The 26718-nt window shown below is 52.3% G+C and overlaps 3 protein-coding genes across 3 annotated transcripts; 2 read left to right on the plus strand and 1 right to left on the minus strand.

Moving 5' to 3' along the window:
- Nucleotides 1-5717: 5717 nt before the first annotated feature.
- LOC310890624 (olfactory receptor 14C36-like) lies at nt 5718-9079 on the plus strand. Its single transcript, XM_083852935.1, has one exon. It carries the CDS (start codon nt 6429-6431, stop codon nt 7359-7361), a length of 933 nt encoding a protein of 310 aa, XP_083709061.1. The 5' UTR covers nt 5718-6428; the 3' UTR covers nt 7362-9079.
- Nucleotides 9080-15153: 6074 nt separating this feature from the next.
- LOC310890655 (olfactory receptor 14C36-like) lies at nt 15154-18206 on the minus strand. The gene has a single exon (XM_083852968.1). The coding sequence runs from the start codon at nt 16730-16732 to the stop codon at nt 15770-15772; it is 963 nt and encodes a 320-aa protein (XP_083709094.1). The 5' UTR covers nt 16733-18206; the 3' UTR covers nt 15154-15769.
- A 6269-nt stretch (nt 18207-24475) lies between these two features.
- On the plus strand, nt 24476-25707 carry LOC310890547 (olfactory receptor 14J1-like; the record flags this gene model as incomplete). The annotated part of the gene is made up of 1 exon (XM_083852874.1): nt 24476-25707. Exon 1 carries the CDS (start codon nt 24778-24780, stop codon nt 25705-25707), a length of 930 nt encoding a protein of 309 aa, XP_083709000.1. The 5' UTR covers nt 24476-24777.
- Nucleotides 25708-26718: the final 1011 nt, after the last annotated feature.

A 26718-nucleotide genomic window follows, 5' to 3' on the forward strand; every position in this document is an offset into this window, starting at 1 on the left:
TAAAGCCAGCTGAATGGCTTTTACTTCTGCAAACTGACTCGATTCACCTTCTCCCTCAGCAGCTTCTGCAACTCGTCGTGTAGGACTCCATACAGCAGCTTTCCATCTCCGATGCTTTCCCACAATACGACAGGACCCGTCGGTGAACAAGGCATATTTCTTCTCATTTTCCGGTAGCTTGTTGTACAGTGGGGCTTCTTCAGCACGAACCACCTCCTCCTCTGATGATATCCCAAAGTTTTTGCCTTCTGGCCAGTCCATAATCACTTCCAAGATTCCTGGGCGACTGGGGTTTCCTATTCGAGCCCGCTGAGTAATCAGTGCAACCCACTTGCTCCATGTAGCATCAGTTGCATGATGTGTAGAGGGGACCCTTCCTTTGAACATCCAGCCTAGTACCGGCAGTCGGGGTGCCAGGAGGAGCTGCGCTTCAGTACCGACCACTTCCGAAGCAGATCGAACTCCTTCATATGCTGCCAATATCTCCTTTTCAGTTGGAGTATAGCGGGCCTCAGATTCTCTGTATCCCCGACTCCAAAACCCCAGGGGTCGACCTCGAGTTTCCCCAGGTTCTTTCTGCCAGAGGCTCCAGGTGGGACCATTCTCCCCGGCTGCGGTGTAGAGCACATTCTTTACATCTGGTCCTGTTTGGACTGGCCCGAGGGCTACTGCATGAACTATTTCCTGCTTAATTTGTTCAAAGGCTTGTCGTTGCTCAGGGCCCCATTCAAAAGCATTCTTCTTACGGGTTACTTGGTAGAGAGGATTTACAATCAGACTGTAATTTGGAATGTGCATTCTCCAAAACCCCACGACACCTAGGAAAGTTTGTGTTTCTTTTTTGCTAGTTGGTGGAGACATAGCTGTTATCTTGTTGATCACATCCATTGGGATTTGATGACGTCCATCTTGCCATTTTATTCCTAAAAACTGGATCTCTCGTGCAGGTCCTTTAACTTTATTCTGTTTTATGGCAAAACCGGCCTTCAGAAGGATTTGGACTATTTTCTTCCCTTTCTCGAAAACTTCTTCTGCAGTGTCACCCCACACAATGATGTCATCGATGTACTGCAGGTGTTCAGGAGCTTCCCCCTGCTCCAGCGCAGACTGGATCAGTCCATGGCAAATGGTAGGGCTGTGTTTCCACCCCTGGGGCAGCCGATTCCAAGTATATTGGACTCCCCTCCAAGTGAAAGCAAACTGTGGCCTGCACTGTGCTGCTAGAGGGATGGAGAAAAATGCATTAGCGATATCATTTGTGGCATACCACTTGGCTGCCTTTGATTCCAGTTCATACTGGAGTTCTAGCATGTCCGGCACTGCAGCACTCAGTGGTGGCGTGACTTCGTTCAGGCCACGATAGTCCACTGTTAGTCTCCACTCACCATTAGACTTTCGCACTGGCCATATGGGACTATTAAAAGGTGAATGAGTCTTGCTGATCACTCCTTGGCTCTCCAGTTGACGAAGTAGCTTATGGATGGGACTCAGGGAGTCTCGGCTGGTGCGATATTGCCGCCGGTGCACAGTTGTGGTAGCGATCGGCACTTGCTGTTCTTCAACCCTCAGCAACCCCACAACACAAGGGTCCTCTGAGAGACCAGGCAAGGTAGACAACTGTTTAATGTCCTCTGTCTCCAAAGCAGCTATGCCAAAAGCCCAGCGGAACCCTTTTGGGTCCTTGAAATATCCTCTTCTAAGATAGTCTATGCCAAGGATGCACGGAGCATCTGGGCCAGTCACAATACGGTGCTTTTGCCACTCATTACCGGTTAGGCTCACTTCAGCCTCCAATACAGTTAACTGCTGGGATCCCCCCGTCACACCATAAATACAGATGGGCTCTGGCCCTTTATAGCTTGATGGCATTAGAGTACATTGTGCACCGGTGTCTACCAAAGCCTTATACTTCTGTGCATCTGATGTGCCAGGCCATCAAATCCACACAGTCCAATAAACTCGATTGTCCCTTTCCTCCCCCTGGCTGGAGGCAGGGCCCTTCTAGTCCTGGTCAGAATCTTCGTTTCTGTGTTTAAAGGACTGCCTGCTGGAAGTTGGAGCAGCAAACTTTTCAGAGAACCCCTTTTTCCCAATTGTTTTCTTTTGCAATTCACGTACCCGTGCCTCTAGGGTCGCAGTAGATTTTCCATCCCATTTTCTCATGGCCTCTCCATGGTCACGTAGGTAAAACCACAGGGTGGCGCGGTGTGTGTGCCCACCATATTGTCTTCCTTGCACAGATGAACGTTTACCCCTAATAGCTGAGACACTGGTTTGTACAGGTGGGGAGGAAAATAATCTCTCTTCAAGTTGGTGGATCTTTTCAGAAAGTTTCTCCAAAGTATTCTCTTTTAGCTGGTGGACACTTGTTCGTTCAGGTGGAGGGGAAGGTAAATTTTCTTTAAGTTGGTGGACCTCTTCAGAGAGTTTCTCCACAGCCGAGACACAGGCCTGTAGGGAATAGGAGAGATTTCCTTCGTACTGCCGGAGTATTTTAGTCACTTCATTCACTGTGGGATTCTCCTCTGTTTTCCAGGCTAGTATTGCCAATGAGCTGGCATATGATGATGGTGCACTCTGTACAAACTTCCGCCACATGGGTAGTGTACACCGGACTGCATCTGGATCTGCGGATGTTTGTGCGTCGTCTAGGTCCTTATAAATTACTTCCCGTACGGCCAATTCCCTCAGGTACTGAATTCCCTCCTCCATGGTGGTCCATTTGCTTGGTAAACATACAAGTTCTTCCTTGAACGGATACCTTTCCTGCACAGCTGACAGGAGACGCCTCCAGAGGCTGCGAGATCGTGCTCCATCTCCAATTGCTTTGTCAATGCATGCGTCCCTAGCAAGGGATCCCAGCCGCCTGGCTTCCTTGCCCTCAATTCCACACAATTGGCTCCGGTGTCCCAGCACCGGAGCAGCCAGGTGACAAGCTGCTCACCTATACAGCGACCAAAATCTTTTCGCACATCTCGTAGCTCACGCTGGTATAGAGTCCTGGTAGTTACTGTTGATTTTTCGACATCCTCATCCTCATCTTCAGTCTCCTGCACCTTTGATGGCCCAGCCTCGTCTTCACTATGCCCAGACTTCGCAGAAGACTGTCTGCGTTGTAAACGACCTGAGCCTCTATACCATTTTTTCACCTTGTCTACAGGGGCAACTTGCACTGCTACAGCTCGTTTCTCTGACCCAGCCACAGGGTCTGCCACAGGGCTTGGAATACCCTCTGCGGGGTCAACTTGCACTGCTACAGCTCGTTTCTCTGACCCAGCCACAGGAGTGGGAGCAGCTGCAGGAGCTAGAGCGGCTGCAGGAGCTGGAGCTAGGTTGATAGTAGCATCAATTGCAGCTCGATAGGAACAAGCCAGACCCCAGCACACTACAGTGATTTGTGTCACTTTGGAACGGCCAGAGTCATGACACCTTTTTTTCAAGCATTCTGCCAGCTTTTTAGGATTTTGCAGTTGTTCAGGGGTGAATGTCCAAAACACTGGAGGTGACCACTGCTCTAGAAACCTACCCATATCCTCCCACACTCCCTGCCACTCGCAACTATCCCACCTCAAGACAGATCTCCGGATGAGATTCCTAAGTAGTTGTTTAACCCTCAACAAAACCTGAAGCGCATTCAGGAGACATAACAACAAGAGCAGGCTGGTCTGAGTATCCCAAGGATATTCAACATCTCGGAGAACCACCGTAACTAGCTCGGGGGATAAGAGGGTGGTGAAGGAGAAAGGGAGAGTGAACAGGGAGGGAAACATGTCTTCCCCTGTCCCCTTCACAGATTGGCTCCCTAACGAAAACAGGCAATAGGTGTAATTGCTAATAGTTTCCGAGATATGGTTTCCAAAGTATAGAGTCGACGTCACTGCTGAGTACAAATACCAGGTTAGAGTCGTGACCAGATATTTCATCATTTCATAAGCCATTGTTACACCGCACAGTACCGTAACAATCTTAAACCAGGGCCCAGAAAGGATAAACAGTGCAACAGGGAGCACATACAGAAAGTAACGCGCTATAAAACTCAATTTGGAAAACAGGCACAGCAGACTGGAGAGTAAGGCAATCACCACCGTGACTAGCAACTATCAAGCAGGTCCAATACTTATACCAATTTTAGTTTAATACACTCAGGTCAAATCTGTCTATATCTCAACCCTTCGAGCCCCACGTTGGGCGCCAAAAGGGCTGTTGTGGTTTAACCCGGCTGGCAGCTAAACACCACACAGCCGTTCGCTCACCCTCCCCCCTCCCTCTCTGGGATGGGGGAGAGAAACGGGGAAGTGAAGCCTGTGAGTTGAGATAAAGACAGTTTATTAAGACAGGAAAATAATAATAACAATAATGATAATAGTGATAATGATAATAGTATTACTAATAATAATGTGTAAGAAACAAGTGATGCACAATGCAATTGCTCACCACCCGCTGACCAATGCCCAGCCTATCCCCGAGCAGCCGGCCCCCCACCCCGGCCAGCCACCCCTATATATTGTTTAGCATGACGTCAGATGGTATGGAATACCCCTTTGGCCAGTTTGGGTCAGCTGTCCTGGGTCTGTCCCCTCCCAGCTCCTGCCGCACCCCCAGCCTGCTCGCTGGCAGGACAGAGCGAGAAGCCGAAAAGTCCTTGGCTTGGTGTAAACACTGCTCTGCAAAAATTAAAACATCAGCATGTTACCAGCGCTCTTCTCATCCTAATCCAAAACATAGCACCCTACCAGCTACTAGGAGGGAAAATTAACTCTGTCCTAACTGGAACCAAGACAGTGGGACAGAGAGAGCTCATGGCAAGAGGGCCCTGGTGCAGAGATACAGCTGTGCCCAGGAGCAGCTCCTCTGCACAGCGCAGCAGGGCTGGGGGCTCTGACCGCAGGTGGCACGGGGACAGGAGAGAAGGAGAGAGGGCTTGGAGGCAGTGAGGAGCGCAGCAACAGAGGGCAGCGTGTGGCAGGACAGATCTGCAGGCTCTTGGCACCGTGAGTCTCTGGCTGCAGGGCCATGCAGGTGGGGTTGCCAGAGGGGTCTTCTACAGCTGGCACATCCGATGCCTAATAGCATCTGTCGGGATGGGTCTCTCTGTTTCTCCAGCTAGGAGTAGAAGATGCTGTAGAGAATGGCATTTATGGTTGCAATTTTCAAGAGAAAGACCAAGGCAGGGACTATCAGAAAGGCAAGACTTTTTCTGCACTCGGTGCCTTAAGAATCCTGCAGTGGAGGGGAGGCAGGTTTCATGGTAATGGTTTGTCAGGATTGGGCAGGAGATTGAGACTCCTAGAGCATTGCAGAGAGGGACCAATATGGCATCAATGAACTTCATAAAGTCCCTTCCTGCACCTCAGCCCACAGACTGCACCAACATCATCATTGTGGTCCTTTCAGGCTTTATCCTAGCTGATCTTAGGGAGCTGCGAACCCTCCGATGCCCAGTGCCCTGCCTTTGGAAGGTGCCTGCAGGCTTGAGGTGAGCACAGATCGTTTGCAATGAACAGGAGCTGCCTCCTCTGCAGGCAGAGCTGCAGCACAGGAGGGTGTGCTGAGTGTCCGTCTGTCCCTCCCTGGCCTTGCCTCCCCTGGCAGCAGCACGCTGCCATTCCTCCTGGCTTCTCCACCTGGCCGTGCTGCTGCTGCTCTTGTTCCCAGGCTGCCTGGGGATGGGGGTTTCACGTGCCCATGGAGTGAGCCCTCGGGGTGCTTGGGGGAAGGGGAGTACGGGGACAGGGTGAGGGGTCTGGAGATGGGCACTTGGAGCCTGGATTCCTCTGCTCTCAGCAGTGTTCAAGCTCTTCTCAGGACAACCTCCTTAGTGCAATTGTCCTGCAGTCGAAGAGATGCCAGCGCAGCTGAGACCAGCACTGATGGACAGACTGGCTGTCGTCTTTGTGGGACGCTCTGCACTAAAGGGACAGTCTCTTTGCCTCTGAGGGTCCAAAAGGTTTTGCTTGGAGTGCAGCAGAACGCCAAGGATTTGTGCCTTAGAATCACTCCTCAGGTGTGGTGGGGCAGGTAAAAAACAAAAATAGAAAACAAGTAATTATATAACTAAATCTTCACACCTCTGCTCTGCAGTTAGGTGAACTGGGAGCAAAACCGGAGAAATCTCTTTGATATCAGCAGTAAAGTGAATCTGAGACTACCCCATATTCCTACCATGTTACTACCATGTTACTACCATGCTACTACCTCTGGCTGTAGTGCAGGACTGTCTCTTCCACTGCCCACAGAAAAGTCTCCTGCTCCCAGAGACACTCTCAGGCAGAATCAATGAAAGAGACCTTCAAAATATCTGCCTAGAAATGGGCAATTTTTGGTGATTTTAAATGAGAAAATGGAAAGAGTTTTCCTCTGATATGCCTGTGGTACATTATCACTGCCTTTCTCCTCCTTGTACAGGACCTCATGACCAGAATTAGCAGATGTCCAACAGCAGCTCCATCACTGAGTTCCTCCTGCTGGCATTCGCAGACACGCGGGAGCTGCAGCTCCTGCACTTCGGGCTCTTCCTGGGCATCTACCTGGCTGCCCTCCTGGGCAACGGCCTCATCCTCACCGCCGTAGCCTGCGACCACCGCCTCCACACCCCCATGGACTTCTTCCTCCTCAACCTCGCCCTCCTCGACCTGGGCTGCATCTCCACCACTCTGCCCAAAGCCATGGCCAATGCCCTCTGGGACACCAGGGCCATCTCCTATCAGGGATGTGCTGCACAGGTCTTTCTATTTGTCTTCTTGATTACAGCAGAATTTTATGTTCTCACGGTCATGTCCTACGACGGCTACGTTGCCATCTGCAAGCCCCTGCACTACGGGAGCCTCGTGGGCAGCAGAGCTTGTGCCCAGATGGCAGCAGCTGCCTGGGGCAGTGGCTTTCTCCATGCTGTCCTGCACACGGCCACTACATTTTCCCTGCCCCTCTGCCAAGGCAATGCTGTGGACCAGTTCTTCTGTGAAATCCCCCAGATCCTCAAGCTCTCCTGCTCAGATGCCTACCTCAGGGAAGTTGGGCTTACTGCAATCGACTTCTGTGTAGGTATTGGTCGCTTTGTTTTCATTGTGCTGTCCTATGTGCAGATCTTCAGGGCCGTGCAGAAGATCCCCTCTGAGCAGGGCCTGCACAAAGCCTTTTCCACGTGCCTCCCCCACATGGCCGTGGTCTCCCTGTTTGTAAGCACTATCGTGTTTGCCTACCTGAAGCCCCCCTCCATCTCCTCCCCATCCAGGGACATGGTGTTGTCATTTCTGTACTCGGTGGTGCCTCCAGCAGTGAACCCGCTCATCTACAGCATGAGGAACCAGGAGCTCAAGCATGCACTGAAGAAACTGTTTCAGTTGTCTTCCAGAAGCAATTAGCTGCTGCTCTGCTGCTGCAATGGGAAAAACTCACGAAAAAAACATGGTGTGAGACACAGCCTTGCAGTGCCAGGTACCAGGTCCATCAATCCTGGCCCCAGACTGTGAGAAACAAAGTAAAAATGTTACGTACAGAAGGAGAGAAGGTGGATCCTGATGATACAGGACTGCAGGCACCTGTGGGCAGTACGGACACTGACCTGCAGTCTCAAGGCTCTCTGGGTGGGGAATAGCAGAAAGAGGCCAGTGCCTGTCCTGTGCCACCTCCCCGCCAGCCGTGCCCTCCCACAGGTGGAGTATTTCTCCCTTACTCGCGCACCAGCAGCTCTTTGCCTCCTCCTCCTCCTCCACAGGGAGATGAGCCACAAGCCTGGCTGTGTGTGAGGCTGTGTGCAGACCTGAGCAGAAAAAAAGCCAGTTTCATGGCATTGGGGCACCTGAAGGGTCCAGCCCCTGTGGCTGGGTCTGTTCTCTGCAGCAGAGGGCTGTCACCAAGCCCCAGCTCTGTGGTTGCTCCTGCAGCTCTGAGGACCACTCCAAGGGCATCACAATAACGATGCTCAGGACCTAGGGGGGTCAGCCCGCCCATGGATCGCAGCAGGAGGTTGGTAGGATTCCATAGTACACAAGGACACGGACACCTCGTTGCTCTGTCTTCATGAACGTCTTTATTACAAATTGCTACAAATCCCTACCTGTAAAGCAACTACATGTTGCAAGAAACTTCTACGTTACCACTAGGAAAGCAAATATGGGCTTGTGATGCTTTCCCTAAATCTGCACCAATAAATACTATTTGAGGTGCTACTGGTACGACACTCATGAATCCACTTGGTGGAGGGCACAAGGCAGGGCACCTTCCCCTTCTTTCTTTGGGGCCAGTCATGATAGCTCGTGAGTAACGTGAACATCATTGGGTAACCCTAACGACATACCTCCAGACTGTGTTTCTGGCTTTTTCCAAGGGTAAACAACTAAGCAAAAGGGTACCAGAGGGCTGTTGGCATAACTGCCTTGAATAGAGAGAACGTCAAATAGTTGTCTACCTTGCCTGGTCTCGCACAGGACCCTTCTGTTGTGGGGTTGCTGAGAGCCGAAGCAGAGCAGGTGCCGACGGCTGCCACAACGGTGCACCGGCAGCAATAGCGCACTGACCTCCAAGTCCTCCAAGCTCAGGAGCTGTGTGATCCTGTGAGCAAAAAGTCAGGCAAAGGGGGCAGGAGACCTGCTTGGAAGATCAAGGAGATCCTGGAGTGACTGAAATGAAAGAAGGAAGCATACATACTGTGGAAAAGGGGACAAGCCACTTGGGAAGAATATAGGGACCTTGTCCGAGGATGCAGGGAAGCGACAGGGAAGTCCAAGGCCCATTTGGAGTTAAATCTTGCAAGGGGTGTCAAGGACAACAAAAAGGGCTGTTTCAAACACATCAGTCGCAGAAGGAAGAGGAAGGAAAATGTGGGCCCACTGCTTAATGAGGTGGGTGCCCTGGTGACAAAGGACAAGGGGAAGGCAGAATTACTGAATGCCTCCTTTGCTTCAGCCTTCACTGCTAAGACCAGCCCTCTGGAATCTCTGACCTTAGGGACAAGGGAGGAACTCTGGAGAAACGAGGACTTTCCCTTGGTTGAAGAGGATCAGCTCAGAGATCTCTTAGGCAAACTTGACACCCACAAGTCCATGGACCCCGATGGGATACATCCATGAGTGCTGAGGGAGCTGGCGGATGTTACTGCTGGCCCACTCTCCCTCATCTTTGAAAGGTCATGGAGAACAGGAGAGGTGCCTGAAGACTGGAAGAAAGCTCATGTCATGCTGGTCTTCAAAAAGGGCAAGAAGGAGGCCCCAGGCAACTACAGGCCGGTCTGCCTCACCTCCATCCGTGGAAAGGCGATGGAACAGCTCATCCTGGAGGTCATCTCCAGCATGTGGAGGAGAAGAAGGTGATCGGGAGCAGTCAGCATGGGTTCACCAAGGGAAACCGTGCTTCACCAACTCGATAGCCTTCTATGATGGAATGACTAGCTGAGTGGGTGAGGGAGAACAGTGGATGTTGTGTACCTTGACTTCAGCAAGGCTTTCAGCACTGTCTCCCATAACATCCTCAGAGGCCAGCTCAGGAAGTGTGGGATGGATGAGTGGTCAGCGAGGTGGATTGTGAGCTGGCTGGATGGCAGAGTTCAGAGGGTTGTGCTTAGTGGAGCAGAGTCTAGTTGGAGGCCTGTAGCCAGCAGTGCCCCCCGGGGATCTACACTGAGTCCAGTCCTGGTCAACTTATTTGTCAGTGACCTGGATGATGGAATAGAGTGAGTGCACCCTCAGCAGGTGTAAAGATGTGCTGTGTTTCGGGTCAAAGTGGTCTCCCTGCGTAGCATCACCGCCATGGCTGCCTGCCTGAAGCCTCCGTCCATCACCTCCCCATCCCTGGACATGGTGCTTTCATTTCTGTACTCAGTGTTGCCTCCAGCAGTGAAACCCTCATCTACAGCACGAGGAACAAGGAGCTAAAGGAGGCACTGAGGATGTTATTCTAATATACAGCATTTCCCCACCAATGAGGTACCTGCACATCTTCCTCACATATTCCCGGGCAAGGCAGAAACACCTTTGTTCATGTATTTCAAAATTGCCTTTCAATCTTTGCAATATTATTCCAATTAAAGTATTTTTTCTTCATCTCACTTCTATCTCACTTCTTCTAACTTTTATTTATTTATTTATTTATTTATTTTAACCCAGAGACCCCATGTACAGGTGCTGATAAGCTCTTGGTAATTAAGGAAATAAAGGAACCAGCAGGTAGTCATTTTCTGTGACTCTTCCTTCTCATGATTTCTCTTCAGGTACAGCAGAGGTTGTGGGATTGAAGAGCCCAGCAGCAATGTGGAGGAAAAGCAGAGATGTGGCTGAGGGACTCAAAGTATTTTCTGCGGTAGTCTGTACCAAAAAGTTCTCCTAAGCCTCTGAATTCAGTAAAAGAGATCAAGCATGAGAAGAGCAGGTACTGAGAGGAAGGCCATGAAAAGCCACCAGGACAAGGGCCAGTTTCCGCCCCTGCAGGGGACTGAGCCTGGGCAAGGCCCAGCTTGGGAAGCAGCCCTGTCGCACGTTCTTGGTGGGCAGTGAGCTGGGCAGGAGGCAGCCGTGTGCCCTGGCAGCACAGGAGGGAAGGCTGAGGGGCACCTCACCGCAGCCTGCCAGGAGCTGTAGGGATGTCAGGAAGAGCCCAGGGCCAGGCTCTGCCCCGTGGTGCACAGGGAGCCCTCCTCCTGCCACGCCGCGTGCAGTGGCTGCAGCAGAGGGGACCCCCAGCCAGCCCCTGCATGGGGCTCTGCCACCCGCCTCGCCCCAGCCCTCTCCAGCGCCCTCCTTGCCGCTCTCTGATGCACGCCAGCACCTCCCCGTGCGTGCCGGCCAGCACGTCTGCTGAGGGCCAGTGCGGCTGCTGCACGGGCAGGGAGCTCAGCATGGCCCTTGCAGCCCCCTGCCCTGGGCCTGCCCCTCCCCTTGCCCTCGGCCCCGGCCTGGTCTCTGCTGGCAGGAGCGCTCTTGGCATGCGCTTCCTGGCCTCCCCTCGCCTGCGCACAGCTGCTGCCCTCTCAGGCTGCTGGCACAAACGTGTCCTCACAAGCAGCACCACCCCTTGGGCTGCTTCTCCTGGCCTCCCGCAGCTCCTGCCTTGGCTCCTTGTCTCTGCTGGGCCCCACCTTCCACACCCAAATGCGTCCCTTGGCTGTCAGCTCCCTCTCCCGTGCCCTGTGGGGTGACAGAGCCAGAGTGGGGCTTGTTACCTTTATTTGATATAGTTTTGTGTATTTGCATTGGTGATGGCACAAAAAGACAGCTCCTTCACCAGTCATGTACATCCTTCTTCATTTTAGGACACAACTCAACGTCCTTCACTCTGCTTTATCTCACGGATGAACTGGATTAGGTCTCCTTGATTATTCTGAGGCACAATGCAATGCTTTTTGCCTTCTGCTACTGCAGCACAATATGTGTGACTTTCCCTTACTCTGTGCATTGACCTGACGGGTCATTTCACATTTTTCACTTTGAAAACCTAAGTTGGACGGGGACTATTTCCAAAGTGGGGCAAGCTGATGGGTTCCTTCTCAGCCATTTGAAGCGTGCTATACTTGAGTTTTTCATCCTGAGTTTGCTAGAGATGACCCAGGAAGGTAAATGCATGTTCAAGTGTCTAGTAGGAATAAGGGAAAGTATCATGGGTTTCCAATGACCATTTCAAATCTAGGTCAGTCCCAGGAACCCAATGAACTAGGGTGTTGTCTTTGAAGGGGTTTCCTGTGCTGGGCTGGGCTGCAGTTACAGGGACAAAGACCACTGCTGGCAGTGGAGGTGCCCTGGGAACTCCACCTGGCTCCACCTGATTTTCCCAAAGGGCTCCGGTCTCCTGCAGGTCTTTTCTGACATCTGCTGGTGCAGGGAAGTGCCACAAACACAACGGGGCCACAGGAGGTTTTCCCTGGTTATGCTTATGGTCACACAGCAAAGCTCTGCCTCAATACCCAGTAATTTTTTTAGTACTTAACTAAAAAAGCAACTACTCATCAGCTCAAATGACTCAATCCCTTCCGTTAAATGTCTCACATGAAGTGTAATTTATATCATGAAGAAATGTGATTTTCTGTTTTCTATATTCATCGCAGGAGAAGAAATACTGGTGTTCACCTGTACTTGCTTGGTCATCGCTTTGTCTATCATGGTGTGCTCCCTCATCTTCCAGGAAGAAAACCTGACTTGATTACACAGAACATGCTGAATGTCCCCTTTCCAGCTGCCTGTCTGGACCTATGCACTTCCCATGGTTCTCCTGCTTTGCCCTCCCCTTACTCTTGGATCATTCTGACCGCTCTCACCAACCCAGTTGCTGCTTTTTCTTTTTTTTTAATGCAGAATGGTTTCCTGTTGTTTGTTTTTAAATTGGAAAAACCCTACTCTTCCTACCTCAGCAGGGCTTCAAAGGAGTAACCCTAGACCAATATCTATAGGAAAATGATGCTCCAAACTGAAATGCAACAAAATTCAGCCTTTAAAATGAGGAAAGATTTCTATTAGATGCTCTTTGAAATCTTCCTCCTTAACTACACCATGAAAGCTTTCCAATTAGCTCTACAAGTCTTGAAGACTTGAAGAAAATCATGGGAGAGATATGGCTGTTTACGACATTCTGCATTTTAATGATCTCAATGGTGTATTTTGGTGCTCGGTCTATGAAGCTCAGGTACTGAGAGGAGAATGACGCAACTGCTTGAGAAAGTAAAGTCAGGAGGAAAAGTTGAAGTGACTTGGAGTATTAATGGGCCCCACTGAGGGCTGTTACTAACAAAGCCTCCCCAGGGACTTGTTAGAGCAGATAACTGGAGGCCATAATTGCAGACAGGCAAAGCGCTGTGCTGAGAAAAGTCTTGGTTGGTTTTGGTGAAGCAGAAGGGCCAAGGCCTGACCCCAGCCACTGGGAGGGGAGATCCTGCACCCCCCCGTCTGGCTCAGGGCTCTTCTTGGAGTCTGTATGATGTGGTGGGCAGTGTGATGCCACGACAAGAACTTCATCATGACACCTTCCCACCCCTGCACAGGGTATCAAGGAGGCAAAGAGGCCCCATTGCAATGACTATATCTCGTCTCCTCAGAAGCTCTAGCCAAAGGGACAAAAAGGTCAGGGCTGTTGGGGCCTTCCATTCTTACCAGCACCCTCTGCCTTCTCCTCTGCAGGCTTTCCTATGCTGTTCCACACTTTGCCTTATTTCCTTGAAGGCTGCAGACACTCATCTCTGTCCACCACCTTGCTCTGATCCCAACATTTCCATCATTTCACCAGTCTCTCATCAGCCCTCACCAGCTGTTCCTTGAAACACAAAGCTAGAGTCTGATCATAGGTACTCACCAGCATCTCCCAAGGCCTGGGCCTGCTGCTGGCCTTGCAGCTTCTTGGCTAGACACAGCCAAGCCTTGTGCCTCCTGCTGTCCAGTCCTGGCCTCAAGCAGAAGGGACAGGACAAGCCCTCTGCGGGCCTTCTTTCTGTCTGGGTCCTCCTGGGGATGGAGGCAGAGGGGATCCCACAGTCAGCATGCCAAGCAGGGGCCTTCTGCTGGCCTAGCAGGGCCACTGGCAGATGTCGGCCCCAAAGTGCCGATCCCAGGGAGAAGCCAAGGCTGACCTGCCACCTCCAGACACAAGGCACCTCACAGTCCCTTTGCGTGACACGTTCCTGCTGCTGCCCTATCAGCTGCAGAGACAGAAGTGACCTCCCAGTCACTGCCCCAGTCCCATTCCTCCTGCTGGGGCAGGAGATCCTGAGGCAGAGCTGAGCTCAGCAGAGCATTCCCACCCATCTCCTCCTTGTGGCCCACAAGCTGATCAGATCCATGGCCCCTCACACTCATCTCTGAATGCCATGGGACTGCACGGCAACCTCACGGTTCCTGCCCTGCTACAGGAGAGGGCACGGAGGTGAGGGGAGGAGACCCAGGGAGGAGAGGGATTGGAGGTGAGGATGTTAATGTACAGGAGGACAGGGTTTGGATGTTAGTTGTTCATGTATGGCGTTAGGGACTGCGGTGAACATTTCTGGGTGAGAGCTTAAGCAACTATTGAGTGGGAGGGTTTGGTGTTGTGCTTGGGGTGTCAGGTCTGTGGTTAGGGTATGTGCAAGCTCCTTGGTTTAGCATTTTGTTTAGGTCTGCAAGGATACTAGATTTTATTAGAGCATTTAAATGCTAGTGTTAAGGGCAGGGATCAGGGTGAGCAAGAGAGTAAAGGTAATGGAAATGGTGTTATAACTAATTTTGGTTTCAAGGGATATTGTGGTCAAAACTTAGAGCAGTGGATTCCTGTCAGGGTGTGGAGTGGCATTTCGATTTAGGTATTAATGTTACAGGTTAAAACAGGGCCTCACATGACTGCTTTAAGTCTGCATTATTGTGGGATCGAGATTACCTGAGCATTTTTACCTCTCCAAAATCATTAGCTACTGCTGGCCAAGCTCCTCTTCCCTCCCCCAAATCTCACATCTCTCCTGGCCAGGCTTCTCCTGACTTCCCCATATCAGTCATCTTCTAAGGGGCAGCTTTCTGATGGCTTTCATGAACTCTGAGTGTCTGTCTCACCTCGGTTGGCTACTCTGCTCCTGAGAAAGAAGCAGCTCCCAAGCCAGCACGGAGAAGGACACAAAGGCTGTAGGAGCACCCTGCACAATGTGCCCAGCAGCTCTGCACCACCACAAAAGCAGCCCTAAAAGATGAGTTCAGGCAAAAGCAGATACCTCTGACATGACAACCCCAATCCAAGACCTCTTCCCCTATGGGGCCTACCAGCTACTTAGGAAGAGAGGATCTCACAAACTGTGTGCAGAGCAGATGCATCTGGTGTCCTATCATGGAGACCAGCAGATGTGAGCCTAAAGGCACAGATCCCAGCCAGGAGTCAAGGGATGACCTGTCAGCTGCTTCTGAAAAAAGTCACCTCACAGGCCACGTAACAGCCATTAGCTTCCTACTGGACTTGGAGCTTCTGAGGCACCACTGAGATCATAATACCACACCTACAAAACACCCCCTTTTTGGCCCAGAATCTGCCCAGGTAGAAGTGATCCGGTTGTGACCCTTCCAGCCCATGGCACAGCTCCTGGGCTCCCAGCCTCTCTGACACACAGGAGCCAGTGCCGTGCCAGTTCTGGGAGGTGCTAGGGCAGGAGGGACCTTGCAGTCAAATCACTCGCCAGACTCCTTGGCTGGGGCTGCTGCGTGCCCTGGGGCTGCAGAGCTCTCCACTGCCTGCTCACAGCAGATTGAGCCCTTGAGCTGTGGTGAGTCCACCTTGGAGGAGATCCCCCCTTAGGAGGGAAGTGCTGCAGCGCAGGCTGGCTGTGCCACTGCCGTGCCCACTGCCTGTCCCTGCCTGCAGTCCCAGCACAGCCCCACAGCAGCACTGGCACCAAGCTACAGGAGCAGCCGGGCCTGACCCCACCAGCAGGGCTCAGCACCAGAGGGGGGCAGTGGCAAGAGAGCAGCTCGGCATGCCCCAAGCGCTGGTGCTCCCTGGCCGTGCTGCTGGGATGGGACTCTTTTCCTCTGCAGCCCTGCACATGGCACTGCCCCTGCAGAGCCAGAGCAGCTCTCACAGGAAGGACGTCACACAAGGAAGGCAGTGCAGGCTCCTTTCTTTTATTGCAATTCACAGAGGGCCTGGCTCCTCATATACAGAATCTCTGAGCTATACCCGACAGGTACATACTGTAAAAGAAATGAGATGAATCATATCATTTTAGGGGGCAACTTTAGCCATATTAAAACAAAGTCCTGTAATCAAAACACTCATAAATACACAAACACACAAGAAAAAATCATATATATAATATTAGTTGTTCTTCCAGTCATTGACATTATTAGTCATCTGCAGATGTAGAATGAAAATTTATTGCTTTCAAAACACATCTACTCATCAATTTCCACAGCGCATGCTTGAGCTCCTTGCTCCTCATGCTGTAGATGAGGGGGTTCACTGCTGGAGGCACCACCGAGTACAGAACTGCCACCAAAAGTTCCAGGGATGGGGAAGAGATGGAGGGGGGCTTCAGGTAGGCAACCATGGCAGTGCTGACAAACAGGGAGACCACGGCCAGGTGAGGGAGGCACGTGGAAAAGGCTTTGTGCCTGCCCTGCTCAGAGGGGATCTTCAGCACAGCCCTGAGGATCTGAATATAGGAAAAAACAATGAAAACAAAACAGCCAAAAGCTGAAGAAACACTACACACAAGTGCTCCAACTTCCCTGAGGTAGGCATCTGAGCAGGAGAGCTTGAGGATCTGGGGGATTTCACAGAAGAACTGGTCCACAGCATTGCCTTGGCAGAGGGGCAGGGAAAATGTAGTGGCCGTGTGCAGGACAGCATTGAGAAAGCCACTGCCCCAGGCAGCTGCTGCCATCTGGGCACAAGCTCTGCTGCCCACGAGGCTCCCGTAGTGCAGGGGCTTGCAGATAGCAGCGTAGCGGTCGTAGGACATGATAATAAGAGTATAATATTCTGCTGATATGAAGAAGACAAAGAAAAAGACCTGTGCAGCACACCCTTGATAGGAGATGGCCCTGGTGTCCCAGAGGGCATTGGCCATGGCTTTGGGGAGAGTGGTGGAGATGCAGCCCAGGTCGAGGAGGGCGAGGTTGAGGAGGAAGAAGTACATGGGGGTATGGAGGCGGTGGTCACAGGCTACGGCGGTGAGGATGAGGCCGTTGCCCAGGAGGGCAGCCAGGTAGATGCCCAGGAAGAGCGCGAAGTGCAGGAGCTGCAGCTCGCGCGTGTCTGCGAATGCCAGCAGGAGGAACTCGCTCACAGAGCTGCTGTTGGGCATTTCCTGCTTCTGGGCATGGGGTCCTGCCAAAGGAACAGAAATACAGTAATAATATAGCGAAGCGATCTGAGAAAACGATTTACATTTCTAAATTGTTCCCCTCAAAGCACTTGCCCAATTACACGCAAACAATTGGGAGATCCATTTCCTGCAATAGATTCAGCTACTTTGTGCTGGCATGTCTTCGACTGCAGGACAATTGCACTAAGTAGGTTCTCCTCAGAAGAGCTTGAACACTGCTGAGGGCAGAGGAATCCAGGCTCCAAGGGCCCATCTCCAGACCCCTCACCCTGTCCCCGTACTCCCCTTCCCCCAGGCACCCCGAGGGCTCACTCCATGGGCAGGTGAAACCCCCATCCCCAGGCAGCCTGGGAACAAGAGCAGCAGCAGCACGGCCAGGTGGAGAAGCCAGGAGGAATGGCAGCGTGCTGCTGCCAGGGGAGGCAAGGCCAGGGAGGGACAGACGGACACTCAGCACACCCTCCTGTGCTGCAGCTCTGCCTGCAGAGGAGGCAGCTCCTGCTGGGGACAGCGGGGGCTTGAGGGCAGAGGCTGTGCTGGTGGCAGAGGAGAGCAGGGGGTGTCCCAGGGAAGGCGCCTGCCCTGCAGGGGCTGCCAGGGCGGTGCCTGAGCCCTCCCTCGCACAGCATTTGTGGCAGCAGCTCCCTCTCACTACCTGCCTATGTCCCTGCTGCCTACAGCTATCCCTGGCAGCAGCTCTTTCTCTGTCCCCATGTCTCCTCCCTGTCCATTCTCACAGACCCCATCCCACAAGATGTGTGCTCAGATTCACTCAGGTTCCCCTCCACTGCATGAATCTGAAAGCACAGAATCCAAAAAAGCCTTTCCCTTCTGATAAACCAAGCCTCAGTCTTCCTCTGGAAATTTCCTCTAATAAATGCCATTCTCTACAGCATCTTCTACACTTTGCTGGAGAAACAGAGACACAACTATCCAGAGAGGTGCTGTCAGGCATTGGATGTGCCAGCTGTAGAAGACCCCTCTGGCAACCCCACCTGCATGGCCCTGCAGCCAGAGACGTACCTTGTCAAGGGCTGTGCAGATTTCTCCTGCAGGCAGCTCTCAGCATCCTCCCACTGCCAACTGTCTCCAAGCCCTCTCTCCTTCTCTTCTCTCCCCATGCCACCTGCGGTCAGAGCCCCCAGCCCTGCTGCGCTGTGCACAGGAGCTGCTCCTGGGCACAGCTGTCTCTCTGCACCAGGGCCCTCTTGCCACGAGCTCTCTCTGTCCCACGAGCCCGGCCCAGCTCAGCACCAGGCGCCCAGCCCAAGGCATTGGAATCCCCCCTCGGGGGGCTTTGGGGAGGAGCCCACGAACCTCAGGCACTGAGAGACAATTGAAGACATCTCTCAACAAGTCCAAGTCAGAGGCAAGTTTCCTGCAGTGTCCCCCTGAGGGCCAGCACTGACACAGCCTCCCTTGGAGCTCGTTAGAGCAGAGCATTGGAGGCAGTGAGGACAAGGAGACAAAGGCAGTGTGAAGGTGACCCTGATGTGTAGGAACACTGGATGTGTGTCACCAAGCACAAGGGCCAGGCCTTGACCCCCAGCCCCTGGGAAGGGAGATCCTTTCCCTTCACACACTGCTCAGGGCTCTTCCTGGGCCAGGAGGAGATGGGGATGTGCATGGCCAAGTGCAGGAGAATGGTACAAGCCCTGCCTGGTTCATGGGTGGGGGCGAGGAGGCAATGAGGCCCTGGTGCTTTACCGATAAGCTGTCTCCTCCTAGGCCTCAGTGGCAGAGACAACAGCCAGAGCCATGGACACAAAGCCCTGGGTCCTGTTGGGACTCTCAGCCTTGTCACAGCCCTTGATCCTCTCCACACCAGGCTGTCCTAAGGACTCCCACACCTGTACCTCTTTTCCTGCTGGCTCTAGACCCTTGTCCGTGTGGTATCTCACAAGATCTGAGCTGAGTCTGATAACTCAGATCTTATTGATGGCCATGCTCCTCGTAAGGCAGCTCTGTAGGAAGCTGGCCTGGTTCCTGGGGAGCAGCACCACTGCTCGTATGGCATCCGTCGTGGTGCCCAGGCCCTCCTCCTCCTGGGCACTGCTCTCTCAGCAGGGTCCCAGTCTGCCCTGATGTGTGGGGTTCCTCTTCCTCCGGTGCAGGACTGGGCTCTTCTCCTTGTAAATGCCAAGATGTTCCTTTAGGCAAAATCCTGCAGTTTCTCAAGGTTCCCCTGGACAGATGCTGCATTCTGTCAGCTGTTAATGTCTGCAGGCAGATGGCTCACCCTGATTATGCCATCTCTCACAAGGTAACAGGAGCAGGAATTTGCAGGACAGTTTTGACAATACCGCAGTAACTATTTGAATGGAATTGCATCACAAACTCATTTAAGGGTACGGGATAGAAGGCTGGCAGATTCCACTTTTTCTCTTCTTCCTTCTCATGCATGCGGTTATTTTGTCTGGAAGTGCGTCTTACATACAAACACTGCACCATGCCAGCTAATAGGAAGAAAATTAATTCTATCCCAGCCAAAATGAGGACAATATCCATCCCATATTCCACACCATCTGCATCGTGCTCAGCTCCAGTACTTTCTAATTAATCACCACCACCTTTTCTCTTTTGATATACACACAGAGATATCATGCCCTTCGTCTGTGGGTGTCCTGGAGTTGGCTAGGATTGAGTTAATTTTCCTCCTAGTAGCTGGTATGATGCTGTGTTTTGCATTTAGCATGAGAAGAATGATTATCACACACTGATGGCTTAGCTGTTGCCCAGCAGTGGAGGGCTGGGGGTGCCTGAGAAGCTGGGGGGGACAGAAGCAGGACAGCTGACCCCAAGTGGCCAAAGGGATGTTCCATACCGCAGCCGTCATGCTGAACAATCAATATGGGGTGGCTGGCCAGGGTAGGGGGTACCACTGCTGCGGGATAGGCAATCACCATCACGATCATCATCATCATTGTTTGTATTATTTGTCTTCCCTTAAACTGTCTTTATCTCAACCCATGCTTTTTTATTATTATTATTTTGTTATTTTTTTCCCCTCCTCATTCTCTCCTGCATCCGCTGGGGGCGTAGCAGGGTGTGTGTGTGAGGGAATGGCTGTGTGGTGCTGAGCTGCCTGCCTGGTTAAACCACGCTCTTTTTGGTGCCCAACATGGAGCACAAAGTTTGAGCCAATCACAGATCTCACCACAGCATGTTAAAAGAAAGCCGTTATAAGCATGAGTTGATTTTAATGGTTGCTGATCACAAAGTCGATTTTTTTATTTTTATTACTTTTTAAATCTCAGGTCTGTTGTGCTCAATTTCAGAACTTTGTTGTATTGCACATGACTTCCTGTATGTCTCCCCTGTCATGCTGTTTATCTTTTCTGATGGCTCCTTCAAGTTTATTCTTTTGTTGTATCGTGTAACACTAGCTTGTGATATGATAAAATTCCTGGTCATGAAACTAATCTGGTACTTGTACTCAGCATTGCCATTACCTCCATACCTTGGGAGCCATCTCTCAGAAACTATTAAGAATTACACTCTTGACCTTTTCTCCTCAGGAAACCAAGCCATGGGGGAGACAAGGGGAGGACACTTTTCCCCACTGGTTCACTCTCCCTTTCTCCTTCACCTCCCCCTTCTCCTCCAGGCTAGTTACATAAGCTCTTCAAAGCTTTTAATATCCTTGGGATGGTCAAACCAACGTGTTCCTATTGTTACATATCCTGCATGTGTTTCAGCTTTTGTTTCTGTTTAAGCAACTACTTAATGCATGCCATCCAGAGATGTGTCCAGAGGCAGGAGAATGAGGAGTGGCAGGGAGTGTGGGAGGATCCGGGCAGGCACCTAGAGCAGGGGGCACCTCCAGTGCTTTGGAACTTCACCTCTGAGCAACAGCAGAGTCCTAAAAAACTGTGAAAACTGTGTGTCATCACCCTGGCAACTGCAAAGAGACACAAATCACTGCAGCGTGCTGGGCCTTGCCCTATGCTTAACAAGCCACAGTCAACACCTCCCCAACCCCTGTGACTTTTCCTGCAGGCACACGCCAGCCCCTCTGACAGACCCAGCAGCCACTCCAACCCTTGTGAAGGGCCCAGCAGCCACTCCAAACCCTGCAGCAGGCCCTGCAGGCGCTCCAGCTCCTGAGATGTGCCCAAAGTTAAACCGACCCCTGTGACAGGCCCTAGAGCCACTCCCAAACCTGCGATAGGCCCTGCAGCCACTCCAACTCCTCTGAAAGGCCCTGCAGCCAGAACAACTCCTGTGATGGGCCCTGCAGCCACTCCAGCCCCTGAAATGGGCCCTGTGGCTGGGCCAGAGAACCAGCCTGTGCCTGTATCGGTTGCCTATTTCTGCAAGAGAAAACAGTGGGTGTGGAAGTCAGTTTTTCTTTAGAAAGGAAAGAAACTCCTATCCAGACAAGAAATAAGGAAGAAGATAAGGCAGGTTTCTCCGAAGAAGGACCACCATGGAAGCAGGATGACAAAGAAGAAGAGATCATCTAAACATCAGAAACCACGTGATCCTTTTCCCAGGGTAAGCTATGAGATAAGGGAAAAGATTTCAGCCATCATCTTGGTGAGCACATTGTCACCTGGCTGCCCTAGTGCTGGGAGAACAGGGCCAATAGCCTGGAATTAGAGGGCAGGGAAGCCAAGCAGCTGGGATCCCCCTCTAGAGAAGGAGTGATTGACAAAGCCGTTGCAAAAGGGCACAAGGAATTTAATCCTGTCAGGCGTCAAGGGAAGGTCTCCCTTCAAGAAAGATCTTGTATGTCAACCAGGAAAGTGGACCAACATGGAGAGGGGTATCTGGTACCTGAGGGAATTAGCCATGCTGAAGGTGATTGATAGTGACCTAGACAACAAACAGCTGTCCAAAGTTCCAGATGAAGTCAAGTGCCCATGACCCATGTGGCAGAAGTTTGTACAGAGCACACCATCACCGTATGCCAGCTCATTGGCAGTTATGACCTGGAAAGACCAAGAGGAACCCACATGGGTGAATCGGCTAGCCAACTACAGCATTACAAAGGAAGTCTCTCTTCTTCCCTATAGGCCTGCATCTCATCTTGAGAGAAACTTTCTCATGAGGTGCAAGAACTACAAGAGAATACATCTTCCTCCCCACCTGCACGAACCAATAGCTCAGCTATCAGGTGTAAGCATCCCTCTGCTCAAGAAAGTTGATATAGTGCGTGCATACTACGTGCCACCCTGTGGTTTTAACTGTGTGACCCCGGAAAGGCCATGAGAAAACGGGATGCAAAAATCTCCCCTACCTCCACCCTAGAGGCAGGGATCCATGAAGCACAAGGAAAAACATTCACAAAAAGTGGTTCTTCTGAGAAAATTACTGCTTCAGTTTCTAGCAGGCAGTCCTCCAAACAGAGTAATGAATACTATGAGCAGGACTAGAGGGGCCCAGCCTCCATCCAGGGGGAGGAAGGGGACAATCGGGTGTATTGGACTCTGAGGAGTATTGGCCTGGCACATCAAACCCAAGAGATAACTGTACTGGAGGCTGAAGTGAGCCTAACTGGGAAGGAGTGGCAAAAGTTACCCATTGGGACTGGTCTGGAGGCTCTGTGCAACCTTGACATAGACTACTTCAGGAGGGGGTACTTCAAAGATCCACAAGGGTATTGGTGGGCTTTTGGCATAGCTGCCTTGGAGAAGGAGGACATCAAACAGTTGTCTACCTTGCCCACTCTCTCACAGGACCCTTCTGCTGTGCAGGTGCTGATGGCCAATGAGCAGCAGGTGCCAATCGCTACCACAACAGCGCACCTGAGGCAGTACTGCACTCACAGAGACTCCCTGATTTCCATGCATGAGCTGGTTCATTGACTGCAGAGCCAAGGAGTGATCAGCAACACTTGCTCACCCTTTAGTAGCCCCATACGGACAGTGCAAAATTGTAATGGTGAGTGGAAGACAACGGTGGACTTCTGTGGCCTGAATGAAGTTACACCACCGCTGAGTGCTGCTGTGCTGGGCATGCTAGAACTTCATTCAGTACGAACTGCAGTCAAAGGCAGCCAAGCGCTCTGCCACAATTAATACTGCTAATGCATTTTTCTCCATCCCTTTGGCAGCAGTGTGAAGGCCGCACTTTTCTTTCAGTTGGAGGGGCGTCCTGTCCACCTGGAATGGCCTGCGCCAGGGGTAGAAACACAGCCCTACCATTTGCCATGGGCTGATCCAGACTGCCCTGGAAGAGGGGGAAGCTCCTGAACACCTCCAGTACATTGATGTCACCCTCACATGGGGCAACACAGCTCCAGAAGTATTTGAGAAAGGGAAGAAAATAGTCCTAATCCTTCTGAAAGCTTGTATTGCCCTAAACCAAAGTAAGGTCAAGGGACCTGCAGAGGAGAGCATAATGCAGGCTGGTCAGGTTCAGGGGGACCCCTGCTTGGGGAAAGGTTGGGCATCGGTCAGTGGGTGATGAGCAATTGCATTGTGCATCACTTGCTTTATACATGTAATTTAAACTATTTTTATTTTAACCCATTATCTTTTGAGGGTGGATGTCAACTAACATCTGTGTGGTGCTTAGGTGCCTGACGGGTTAAAGCACAACGTGTTTGACAACCACAGCCCAACAGCAAAAATCACAATTGTAAAAATCAGTCTCTGACATCTACAAAGTGGAGCAGTTGGCGATGATGTCAGTCTGCTTCAGACACCACAGCCCAGCAGAGACCCTGCTGCCTTCGGGAGCTGTCAGCCCTGAGGCCTTGGGGACACCTCGAGGGAGCCCAATGGCACAGAGCAAGCGATGCCATGGTCGGGTGCTGTGCTGCTGAGCTGGGCCGGGCTCGTGGGACAGAGAGAGCTCGTGGCAAGAGGGCCCTGGTGCAGAGAGACAGCTGTGCCCAGGAGCAGCTCCTGTGCACAGCGCAGCAGGGCTGGGGGCTCTGACCGCAGGTGGCACGGGGAGAGGAGAGAAGGAGAGGGGGCTTGGAGGCAGTGAGGAGCGCAGCAACAGAGGGCAGCGTGTGGCAGGACAGATCTGCAGGCTCTTGGCACCGTGAGTCTCTGGCAGCAGGGCCATGCAGGTGGGGTTGCCAGAGGGGTCTTCTACAGCTGGCACATCCGATGGCTGACAGCATCTGTCGGGATGGGTCTGTCTCTTTCTCCAGCGATGAGTAGAAGATGCTGTAGAGAATGGCATTTATGATTGCATTTTTCAAGAGAAAGACCAAGGCAGGGGATACCAGAAAGGCAAGACTTTTTCTGCACTCGGTGCCTGAAGAATCCTGCAGAGGAGGGGAGGCAGGTTTCATGGTAATGGATTGTCAGGATTGTACAGTAGACGGAGACTCCTAGAGCATTGCAGTGAGGGACCAATATGTCAAAAATGAACTTCATAAAATCCCTTCCCGCACCTCAGCCCACAGACTGCTCCAACATCATCATTGTGGTCCTCTCAGGCTTTATCCTAGCTGATCTTTAGGAGCTGCAAACCCTCCGATGCCCAGTGCCCTGCCTTTGGGAGGTACCTGCAGGCTTGAGGTGAGCACAGATCGTTTGCAATGAGCAGGAGCTGCCTCCTCTGCAGGCAGAGCTGCAGCACAGGAGGGTGTGCTGAGTGTCCGTCTGTCCCTCCCTGGCCTTGCCTCCCCTGGCAGCAGCACGCTGCCATTCCTCCTGGCTTCTCCACCTGGCCGTGCTGCTGCTGCTCTTGTTCCCAGGCTGCCTGGGGATGGGGGTTTCACGTGCCCATGGAGTGAGCCCTCGGGGTGCTTGGGGGAAGGGGAGTACGGGGACAGGGTGAGGGGTCTGGAGATGGGCAGTTGGAGCCTGGATTCCTCTGTGCTCAGCAGTCTTCAAGCTCTTCTCAGGAGAACCTCCTTAATGCAATTGCCCTGCAAAGAGATGCCAGCACAGAGCAGCTGAATCCAATGCAGGAAAAAGATCTGCCAACTGTCTGCGTGCAATTGGGCAAGAGCTTTGAGGGGCTTAATTGAGAAATGGGAAGGATTTTCTCAGATAACTCTCGTATGTTATTGCTGTATTTCTGTTCCTTTGGCAGGACCCCATGTCCAAAAGCAGGAAATGCCCAACATCAGCTCTGTGAGCGAGTTCCTCCTGCTGGCATTCGCAGACACGCGCGAGCTGCAGCTCCTGCACTTTGGGCTCTTCCTGGGCATCTACCTGGCTGCCCTCCTGGGCAACGGCCTCATCCTCACCGCCATAGCCTGCGACCACCGCCTCCACACCCCCATGTACTTCTTCCTCCTCAACCTCGCCCTCCTTGACCTGGGCTGCATCTCCACCACTCTCCCCAAAGCCATGGCCAATGCCCTCTGGGACACCAGGGCCATCTCCTATCAAGGGTGTGCTGCACAGGTCTTCTTTTTTGTTTTCTTACTTGGAGCAGAGTACTTCCTTCTCACTGTCATGTCCTATGACCGCTACGTTGCCATCTGCAAGCCCCTGCACTACGGGAGCCTCCTGGGCAGCAGAGCTTGTGCCCAGATGGCAGCAGCTGCCTGGGGCAGTGGCTTTCTCAATGCTGTCCTGCACACGGCCACTACCTTTTCCCTGCCCCTCTGCCAAGGCAATGCTGTGGACCAGTTCTTCTGTGAAATCCCCCAGATCCTCAAGCTCTCCTGCTCAGATGCCTACCTCAGGGAAGTTGGGGCACTTGTGTTTAGTGTTTCTTTAGTCTTTGGTTGTTTTGCTTTTATTGTGGTGTCCTATGTGCAGATCTTCAGGGCTGTGCTGAGGATGCCCTGTGAGCAGGGCCGGCACAAAGCCTTTTCCACGTGCCTCCCTCACCTGGCCGTGGTCTCCCTGTTTGTCAGCACTGCCATGTTTGCCTACCTGAAGCCCCCCTCCATCTCCTCACCATCCTTGGACCTGCTGCTGGCAGTTTTATATGTAGTAGTACCTCCTGCAGTGAACCCCCTCATCTACAGCATGAGGAACCAGGACCTGAAAGACACACTGAAGAAAATGATTCCAGTGGTAATATTTCCTTAGCAATAAATTGGCTATCTCACTTGTCTACTTTTATTCAAGTTAATCTGAGACAATTTTTGACCTTTATGTGTAGTATTGTTTGCAATTCTGTTTTCAGTTCAATGTTTGCTTTCATTCATCTTTTCCAGATGACCAACCCTCTGTTTGACTGAGAGGTTTTATGTAAACATGTTTATTCCTAAATGACACCTGGCCTCTGTTGTGGCATCTTGTTAATAAAAGTGAAGTTGCTCAGTTCTCTGGGCTTTTCTTCCCAAACTGGAGAGCAGAAGACGCTCAGGGAATGCCAGGCTCAAGGCCTCGCTCTTGTGCTTGGGTGCCACCTGGACACAGGGGCAGGAGGGCACAGGGTGGGGGGTGAGGGAGTCAGGGCTGGACTGAGTCGTCACTGGTGGATGCCCAGTGCCCCTGGAGGCCCTGACTGGTCAAGAAGCAGCTTCCTGGGATTGAAACGTGATAGGGCTGGCGGCATCAGGGAGGTATCGGGAGCCACCAGGATATCCTAAGGGTTCTCCTGGGATGCCGTGTGCCTTGTGTTGGGTGGGCAGCGCGTGGGTCTTCACAGTAAAGCGAAGCCAAAGGATGCACGGGCTGATGGGAGCTCTGCAATGCCAGGACACACAGCGAGGCCACAGCACAAAGGTCTCAGAGGCCTTCAGTGAACAAGCGGAAAGGGCCAAGACTGGGTGGCCAGGCAAGGTCCGGGAGGTGGGGAGAGGTGGGCAGGGGCTGGGCTGGGCTGGGCAGTGCCCGGCAGAGGGCACCAGCAGCATCAGGGAGCGGTGGCAGCATGCAGGGGAGGGCTCCCAGCAGGGCTTGGTGCTGCAGAGCCAGGGCTGGGGAAGGGAGCCCCGAGCTGCAGGGGCAGGGGACACGAGGCCGCTCGGGGCCCTTGCTGGCCTGGGCAGAGCAGGAAGGGGGCCCAGGGCATTCGTCCCCTCACCGCAGCCAGCCACGACCTGCACGGTGCTCACGGGGCATCCAGGGCCAGGCTCTGCCCCGTGGTGTGCA

The sequence above is a fragment of the Anser anser genome (genome assembly GCF_964211835.1).
Source record: "Anser anser genome assembly, contig: HAP1_SCAFFOLD_32, whole genome shotgun sequence".
In the NCBI taxonomy this organism is placed as follows: Eukaryota; Metazoa; Chordata; class Aves; order Anseriformes; family Anatidae; genus Anser; species Anser anser.

What these genes read in the sequence shown, in the direction of transcription:
- LOC310890655 (XM_083852968.1), bottom strand. Translation starts at nt 16,732, where the DNA reads ATGCCCAACAGCAGCTCTGTGAGCGAGTTCCTCCTGCTGGCATTCGCA.
- LOC310890624 (XM_083852935.1), top strand. Translation starts at nt 6,429, where the DNA reads ATGTCCAACAGCAGCTCCATCACTGAGTTCCTCCTGCTGGCATTCGCA.